This window comes from Talaromyces amestolkiae (assembly GCF_001896365.1).
Source record: "Talaromyces amestolkiae strain CIB chromosome Unknown scaffold5.1, whole genome shotgun sequence".
NCBI lineage: Eukaryota > Fungi > Ascomycota > Eurotiomycetes > Eurotiales > Trichocomaceae > Talaromyces > Talaromyces amestolkiae.
Genome location: NW_024468041.1, coordinates 1,259,588 through 1,268,387, shown reverse-complemented (window position 1 = coordinate 1,268,387; position 8,800 = coordinate 1,259,588). Strand labels below are relative to the sequence as shown.

At 46.1% G+C, this 8,800-nt stretch overlaps 5 protein-coding genes across 5 annotated transcripts in view; 3 read left to right on the top strand and 2 right to left on the bottom strand.

Annotated features, from left to right (window-relative positions):
• Positions 1 to 282, top strand: part of BHQ10_003520 (uncharacterized protein) — a gene marked incomplete at both ends in the record, with an annotated part of 589 nt that extends 307 nt beyond the window's left edge. Inside the window, one exon of the mRNA XM_040875786.1 lies at positions 1 to 282. This exon is cut by the window's left edge and continues 188 nt beyond it. Coding sequence (XP_040732024.1) covers positions 1 to 282 — 282 coding nt within the window.
• An 892-nt stretch (positions 283 to 1,174) lies between these two features.
• BHQ10_003519 (uncharacterized protein) lies at positions 1,175 to 1,532 on the bottom strand (the record flags this gene model as incomplete). The annotated part of the gene is made up of 2 exons (XM_040875784.1): positions 1,175 to 1,386; positions 1,433 to 1,532. The coding sequence occupies 2 exons, from the start codon at positions 1,530 to 1,532 to the stop codon at positions 1,175 to 1,177; spliced, it is 312 nt and encodes a 103-aa protein (XP_040732023.1).
• Positions 1,533 to 2,527: 995 nt separating this feature from the next.
• Positions 2,528 to 2,951, top strand: BHQ10_003518 (uncharacterized protein; the record flags this gene model as incomplete). Its single annotated transcript, XM_040875783.1, has 2 exons — positions 2,528 to 2,864; positions 2,941 to 2,951. The coding sequence occupies 2 exons, from the start codon at positions 2,528 to 2,530 to the stop codon at positions 2,949 to 2,951; spliced, it is 348 nt and encodes a 115-aa protein (XP_040732022.1).
• Positions 2,952 to 3,307: 356 nt separating this feature from the next.
• Positions 3,308 to 7,585, bottom strand: BHQ10_003517 (uncharacterized protein; the record flags this gene model as incomplete). Its single annotated transcript, XM_040875782.1, has 3 exons — positions 3,308 to 4,542; positions 5,333 to 7,325; positions 7,388 to 7,585. The coding sequence occupies 3 exons, from the start codon at positions 7,583 to 7,585 to the stop codon at positions 3,308 to 3,310; spliced, it is 3,426 nt and encodes a 1,141-aa protein (XP_040732021.1).
• Positions 7,586 to 7,853: 268 nt separating this feature from the next.
• Positions 7,854 to 8,333, top strand: BHQ10_003516 (uncharacterized protein; the record flags this gene model as incomplete). Its single annotated transcript, XM_040875781.1, has 1 exon — positions 7,854 to 8,333. One exon carries the CDS (start codon positions 7,854 to 7,856, stop codon positions 8,331 to 8,333), a length of 480 nt encoding a protein of 159 aa, XP_040732020.1.
• Between the last annotated feature and the right edge of the window lie 467 nt (positions 8,334 to 8,800).

Below are 8,800 nucleotides of genomic sequence, written 5' to 3'. Positions count from 1 at the left end.
ACCGCAATTGGTGCTGACATTGTCTGGACACGCAGTGAAGACGACACCGCAATTGGTGCTGACATTGTCTGGACACGCAGTGAAGACGACACCGCAATTGGTGCTGACATTGTCTGGACACGAAGTGAAGACGACACCGCAATTGGTGCTGACATTGTCTGGACACGAAGTGAAGACGACACCGCAATCGGTGCCGATATTGTTTGGACACGAAGTGAAGACGACACCGCAATCGGTGCTGACATTGTTTGGGTTCGCAGCGAGGGTGCTGATGTTGTCTAATAACGTCTGGCAGTAGTGTAATTGTGGGATTCATCTCGGCTCATATTGTCATGGAACCACAAAACCAAAGATGAAGTGAAGACTACTATGGCCAGAAAAACCTCTAGGGTCGAAGTAGACGCTACGAATGTGATATGAATGTGAATTGGCTAAATTAAATATTATTTCTTATTTCTCCGAAACAATAAAAGAACTTACATTTCCTTGACCTACGCCGGAGAGGCCCTTACAGCAATTCTTAAAGCATTGCATATTTTTTAAACGAAAGAGACTACCCCAAACAAGTGTAGCCTCGGTAAAAGGTAACATGGGGCGAGACGACATGATTCCAATACGGGAATCGACAGGTGAAAATCCTTTGAGATACTTACCAATCACATCCTAGATAGATGAACTCGCCAGACGATATGTTCAACGCATGGGTGTCTAGATCTGTGGGGATAATGAAGACTCGCTGGCTAGAAATCGGGATCAGATTGCGTAAGGCATCCCATTCATCTTTTAGTGATGAATAAGTACCACATATAGATTTTCATCACACTTGCTGTCCGTACATCGCTTACTAAAGCGAGATAAGGTGGCCTGAAAGACACACACCCTAAGTGCACATAAAGCAGTCCAATGCTAATATAGATTCCATCTTCAGAAAGTACCATCCATAGAAGATATCTTTAGTAATCCTTTCGCAAAGCCAACAACTCCTCTCTTTCCACCAGGTCTGCACTGCAGCTACTGAAACGCCACCAATCAATCCTCACCCGGCTCTCTTCATTGACGAGCGACCACTTAACCGGATCCGGCAAAGGTAGGAAAGAACTCCATTTCCCACTTTCAAACTTAGTGTCTAGGTTAAACCAGAGAATGGGCAGGACATCTGTGACCGAATATCGTGCTAGCGCGTGCTGCGTGGTTGCATCACCAATTTCTCGTATGGCGAAGTTGTACTGGTTAAGGGAAAGTAGTTCAATGGCGCTAGATGGTCATAGAAGGCTGAGCCATAAGTATCAAGGATTTTGACCAGGTCGGTACCCCGGTATTCGGATGTTGAGGCCAGGCATTTGTCGATGTATTGCTTGGTGGTGTCGAAATCAGCGTGAAAAGCAGCTTTATGCATTAGCAACATCTTACATCAAATATCTTCAAAGCTTACCATGCTCTGCCATATCCTCATCCATAACGCCCTTAATGCCAATACTTTCTTCAATCTTGGGGAATAACACCGCCTCCTCGCTGTCGTGGTACCCGACCATAAAGGCATGGTACGCATCACAATAATGCAAGAAATCAGAGACATCTGCACTCTTGATTTTGGGTGCTTGTAGATAGATCCTATTCCAGCCGCGGATAATTAAATTGTGTACGAGCGTCGTATGCGACGCGAACTCGGTGAATTAGTCATCGCCTTCCTATTGTTTTGCTTTCTGTCAGTATGTATGTACTCTTACGATGGATGTTTTCTTCCTAGTAAGTATCCCTACTTTGCCAGTGCCCCCAGGAGTGGGAAGCAGCTTCATTGAGCCATCAGCGTATGTGGCAGACATGTTTCTTGAGACGGCAAGGCTGAAAGAATTGGCTGATCATTGTCGAAAGGCAGTATAATGGGAGAGCGACTCAATTTGTAAGTGCCTCGGTCCTAAATTATTGATAAAGCTGAAAAGTAGGGCTGATTTTTGCACGTCGACGAGAATTACGCTCCGTATGAGTTCAGTATCATAAGCTATCAACGGTCGTATCATAGTCCACATTCCCACATATACGATAGATACAAACGATATAATTTTATGTCCAATGCAACATCGCTTGCGCGATGTGGGGTGCCAGCACTTGGGCCTACTTTCTGTCGACAAATAGGAAAGGACGGTGTTGTCACGAGTAGTAAGTAACGCCATCACACTCGATTTGAATGCCGACACTTTTCGCTCGGTCTCTAAGACCCTGCTGTGAGTTAGAAACATACAGGTAGGTCCTAGACCCTGCTTGTTATAGACTGCAAATCAGTGTCCAATGGTAAATGGCCCGGCTTAAATATTTCACAGGCCTAGCGGAGAGATGGAGCTCGCAAATTTAGGGCAGCATGCATAAAGCCCTAAGGCGGCTGAAATATCCGGATTAGGAAATAAGGCGTCTAACTGCGGTTGCCTGGGCGGCGCCGTATCACAATAAGGCTGCCTTGGATTTTGATTGCATATGAACAACGTCTATTAATCCTCCAGAGTCAAGAAACTCGTGCTCCGAATGTATTAAAATGCCGCGCAAAGTATACCTCATCGTATACAGGTCGCCCCTCTTCCCGGCTCATTGGTCACTCTGGATCCCGAGCCTCGCAGATCCCAACATTGGTAAACGAATCCATGTCACTGGAGACGTTCACTCAGGATTTGAGCACGATTTCGTGCGGAATCATGACTTGAGAACCGAGACGAGGACGCATATCGTTATTCTCATCGGTGAAGTCGACGATAAACAAGTCGTGGATGATGATACGGATTTGAAGGATGGCGAAGAACGATTTGAAAAGAGGGACAAATCTCCTAGAGATCGCATTGAGGAGATTGCGCTTGGTGTTATTGCTCCAGGTCCAAGTATGAATTCGGCGTCTAGGAATGTGGTAATGTTGAACCCATTCTGTCTAAAATCGTATTGTCTAATGCGGTCCAGGCACCAACTAAGCGAACTCAAATGAGGAATTGTCAACATTGGTTGGCTGACTTTGTCGCGGAACTGGTGGAGTGGAATATCCTACCATTAAGTGCTATTTCTGTCATGGAGGGAGCGCCAAAAAACTAGTTGAGAGTCTAATCGGTCTTAAACAATACTCCCAGCAATAGAGTGTTGAGCATTCATGGACGATGAATTTTAGAACGAAATATTCGGTATATTTTCTTGATATGAAAAAATCACCTTATCGGGTACATGTTTCCTGATCGGGCAGGCACAAGTTTTATTTCAAACCCCTCCTCCCAACCAAAACGTAAATTGGTAACAGTGAACTATTCTGGAAGAAAAAAAAAGGGAATAACTTCGCTCAATCCTGATCAGTCCTCTCCATGATCAAAACCGGATGTCGACCCTTGACTTTGACTCTTTCTCCGCCGACTTCAAGAGTCATCTTCCACTCCAACTCATATGTGCGTTTGATGTTATACGTGATGAAAGTTGGTGCATAAATCCCATCCTGGCCACGTTGCATATTCAAATCCAACACTTCTCCAAAGTTCAGCGGACCCGCGTCTTCGTCAATCGGCAGTGTCATCGAATCACCATTATCGGTCAACATAGAGGTTTTACACGGAATTTCTTGATTATCGACCCGATTGACATTCTTTGGCTTGGTATAGTCCGCCAATAAAATCTTCGTCGTGGAGGTATCTTCACGCACAACCGGAACTGGCCCCAGAGCACCTGAGGCAATACCCGTGATACTCGAGGTCGATCGGATCCCAACTTTCAATTTCTCTATATTGATGGTGTGGCGAATTTTTGCGATGCATTCGCTCGTTTCCATCCATTGCGGTATAGCTCGCAACTCAAATGGGATTTGGTACGGACTGTCTATTTGAAGGACTGACGGTACGCTGGTTTCTAGACAGAAGGTGAGACGAGGAGCTTTAGATGGCCTTAGCACTTTGCCAACTTTGTGTCCCATGGAAAGTTTGGGTGTTTGCATATTTGCAGGCAGGAGATGAGAGGAAGTAATGGTATAGAGCTGCCGAGATTGCAATTTGATATCAAAATCTGTGATTGGGAAAGGCGACGATTCGCAACGAAGCTGAATCGGCAGCCGAGCCACGATGGGTGTTGAGAGGTTGGCGGTCTTCATGGTGGCTTCTAAATAGTATTCAACTGCTGCAGAACCACGACGTGACGCAGAAACACCACTGCTGCCCAGATCAAAAGAAGGGGGAAGGGCATGTTGCTTTGTTGATAGCAAAGGTAGGTATGATGCCTTGCCCAGTGGATGCAACCTCAACGATTGTGCGTCAGGATAAATAGGAATATCGATCGCGAAGAGCCACTTGTTTTCGTCCGGGTGAGGCGTCGTTATTATATGTAATGCACCATTAAAAAGCTCCTGTCGAACCCCGTTCTGTCCGAACAGCTCTACGCTGCCACGACATTGGTAGGAATCGCGACTGAAGAGCTTGGTATTGCATTTTCCGTGGAGAGCGATGCTGACGTTCGTTTCGGTATTGACCCAGCGAGAGGTGCGAGACACGTAACCGGTGATTGTTTGGCCGGGGAGGAATGAATGAGGTGAGTCTAGATGGATGGAGAGATCAGCGTTGTTACATGCCGCGACTTTTGCCATGCTTTTGCTTATTCTTATTTGCAAGTAGTGTGAAGTTAGTGACAGCCAAGTGCCTCTGTAGGAGACTGAAAAAATGTGAAGAGCGAGGGCAGCTGGGCTTGATATATCCCGCAAAAGACCCTTTCACATCCTCGGAATTCGACTACATGGGGTCTGTGTATATACCTAGATGGTTTACTGAAGGCCATCGTTGTCCTGATACGTAATAACAACTCGCGTTAGGGTTAGCGCATCGGATTATTAGAGATTTCAAATAATTAACTGAGGCCTAGGACACGATGTGTCGGTATAGATATATTGCAAAAAATATCTCAAGTATTAGCCTATTGGTAGCAAATAAATCTCTCGCGCGATTGGAAGTAGGCGATTCCGAGTTAGGGCAACATCTAGCGCCGTCGGAATAAAATCGGCATTGTATAAGCTAACAGCCAATTGAAGCTGTTCAAATGTCGGCATTAGTGGGTCATTGTCTTTTCCAGACATGCACCACATCGGMATTGAACAGAGCCAATTAGAGATGAGTTGGGGAATGATTATATACATGCTCGATTGTGGATAGGTTTAAGCAAAAGAAACCTTTTGTTTGGCTTTTCATGATGTTGTCCAATCATTTCGGTGAGAATTTCAACGCCTCACGCTATACTTGAGCTTGATTGACTGCATACGTCCTATGCTACAAACCCCAGTCTTGATTGTCCAGCCATAATCTGAATTCATGATCTGGACCAGAAATAGCCGCACCTATATCATCGCCAAAGCCACTCATAAACATATAGCTCTCGGGCGCATACGTGCTCTGTGCGCTATGTGTGGAGTGCTGGAAAATATTAGTAGCAGTATTTGCATCTATATGAAGCCGCCGCGTTTGCGTTGAAGACTGGTCGTAATGTCGCTCCGAACTCCTCGGAGGACTCAAGATCTTATCAAGAATCAGAGATATCACTTTCTGACCCTTCTCAAAGAGACTTTTGTCACCAAAGGTAGGGTCCAAGTCACTAAGCTTGTCTGCAAAGATGGATAAATCCTGAATTGTTCTGCTTCGAGGCAGAAGTGGCGCTTCGGGGTAGACCGGGAGTTGTTCCTGTTTCAAAAGTTCTACTGCCAGTATGACTGCGCTGCGGATCCCGTGTACTGCCAGAAAATAGATGAATGACGTTGCTGCGGACATTTCGATGCGCTTGTATGATCGCATCACGTCGCTTAGGATTGCCTGTGCTGTTCGTATCAGATCTCCCGGGTCAGCACCGGCTTTGCGCACAAGTAAGCGGTGCAGTAGCAGTAAATTCGACTGCCCAATTTGGCGAAAGACATTTCGAAGGTGCAGATGAAATATCTTGGGGGTATCCAGCCCAAAGAGACTTTCTTTCAAGCTCGACAGGTAGTGCGGCAGAGTGAGCCAATGTTCTTCAGTTTTTCTTTGTATGTCGACTGCCTTTTGCCGCACCTCATCCGGAGTGTAGTTGCCTATCGACAGCTCTAGAATATCTTCTCGTCTTACCACAAAGCCAATGGATGATCTCACCCAAGAGATAAGCCGGATGTCTCCATCTCTATTGTAACCGTGATCATCCAATCGAGTAATAGCAAAAGCCAGCTTTTGGGGGTCTTCAGAAAAAAGCTCGGACTCTGTCAGATCTAGTGGAGGGTCCAAGTTCATAAAACGATGCGAAAGTCGCGGTGGACGTCCCAGAAAAGTGGCTATGCTGATCTCCGTTCCGTAGACCATCGTTCGAACTCGTTTACGCAGCTCAGCAAGGAAAAAGGGAACTTTTTTATTGGCGTTTATCTCCTGGTGGAGGCCCATTGCGACGAGGGCACTGCTCACCTCAGCGCCAATACGGTATGCAGCATAGGATGCTTCTCCTTTGGTGAATTCAGTGAGGTTGTAAAGCTCCAATAGTGCACAAAGGAATGCATCATCTAAGGCATCGTATTCACGGCAGAATCCTATGCAGACTTCTGAAGCCTCCAGCATTTGATCTATCAATGATTGGCGATCCACGCTATAATCTTTGAAAAATGGATCATCTGATTTGGCGACCATTGCATATGTTGCTACATAGTTGGCGATCATGGCGAGTGTCGCCCAACGTATATTTTCGCCTGTAGCAGATCGTACCCATTGCCTTGCCGTGGTGCTGCCATCAAAGATCAACGGTTTAGCCGTGTTTTGACACAGTAACTCGCATAGCTGGCGTATCTGCTCGGCGTTCTGACTTGAAAGTGTATCACCATGAGCGGACCATAGCTCCGAAAGCCATTGTCTCACGATGAATTCGCCGCAGTGAGTATGTATACATTCGATAGACTCGAAAAACAAATCAATACCACGGTCTATCATAGCCCTGTTCTGCAAAACCGACAAAGCTCGACAGCCGCTGGCGAGTCTTTCGTTCATGATAGGTTTGCTTTGGACAGCCGTACCCTTGTCCAGACCGCCGGAGCACAAGCCAAGCTGCATCAAGTCTTCTGTCATAATTGAAACGTGTGAGGTAAACCCCAGGAAACCGTGTCTCCCCGTTGAGGTCTCATGATGGTTGGCGAATGGCGGAGCTGAGCCTGCACGCTGTAGCACAAAGTTACTCCTGTGGTTGTACTCTTGTACAGTGTTGACAGCTTCGGAGTCGTCGCCTATGTCAGGCTGCTCATATGAGGAGCCCCGCGCAGTAATTCTTGGCTCCGGTGATATCGGGACGTCCTTTGCTGCCGGCGTCACTATGGCTTCCTGTGGGTTCTGTTAAACCGTTCGTCAGCGGAACTTGTTACAGTAAAAAGCCTAGGACAAGCATAGTTTACCCGTGTAAGTGGATTCGGATGATAATAGCATTCATCAATGCGCCGTCTTTTAATACATCTACTGCAAGGAAGGTTGTGATTGCATGCAACTTTCGACTTTCGACATGGCTCACATGACGGAATCTTGCGATTCCGTCGGTATTTATGTATCGGGGTTTGGCTTGCTTGTAGCATCTGTGTCGCCTGTCTAGTATCCATCTTGACGGGGTCAGACGAGATGAAATTAAGTTTTGGCGTGATGACTCTGTTAATATCGAACTGATGCCGAAGATAGTAGAAGTGAACTTCGGAGTAGATCATGAGAGCGAGAAAGAGGCATGCGAGAAAAAGGCATGTCGGAGTTTCTAATCCCGAACAGGGAAAGTGGTCGCTATTCCGATCGCTGACTCAGCCTTCACCGCCTGATGCACATCGCCAGATTATTTTGACTAGATTCTCACTTTGAACATGCGGCAAGTCGACCAATATGGCTCCAATTGATCTTGCACTCGAATATCTGCAGTCTCTAGATCCAGAAGAAAAGATAAACTACACACAAATTGCCAAAAAATTCGGCGTCGACCGCTCAACGCTGTCTAGACGATACCGCCAAGTCAACGGCTCAAAGGAGGACCAATACTACGCCCAAGCCTTATTAGGCAAAGAGCAATCGGCGCTTCTGATCACTGTAGTGAACGAGTTTGCGAAACGTGGAGCGTCGCTCTCCAATGCGAGGCTGGTGGAGTTTGCGAAGTTGATGACGGGGAAAGAGCCCGGAAAGAATTGGGCTTCGCGCTGGTTGAAACAGCATTCGGATCAGTTGGTTCCTATACAGCAACGAGATGAAGATGAGGAAGAAGACTATGAAAAAATACAAGCTCTCATGGAGGAAATTGTGCTATTCAAATTGGAGCGCGAGATTCTCAAACTTAAAATTGCAAAATTGGAAGACAAGGATAACGAATAATCTCTTGATATGAAGCTGCTCGATAAGTTTCTTAGGGAGAGGAAGACGAGAAATGGTCCCCATACTCCCTGTTCCGGGAACATCAAGTTGGTCAATCTTAAATATCTGTCGGTTTCTGTCGGGTTCAACCAATTCGGGGAGTCGGGTTCGCCTCCGACAGATGTATTTGCCAGTCGATTGTTGGGCCTTTTCCAGCATTGGCCCATTGGCAACAATTGTGGAAAAGTAAGTGTACCAGAATTATGGACCAAAATTTTGATTATCTGCCTCATTTCGATACCTTCAGAGGAAATGACATTTTTTGAATGACTTGAAACGAGTTTCAGGGTTAGTGGTCAAAACAATGGCTTTGTCAGTACTTCACTTGTACATTAGAAACATTGGACCTAATGCATGGACAAATTCGGCGGGATTCGAAAGGACTATCCGATTATTTTGTGCCAATTTGAGATATCTTGTGGTTCTGT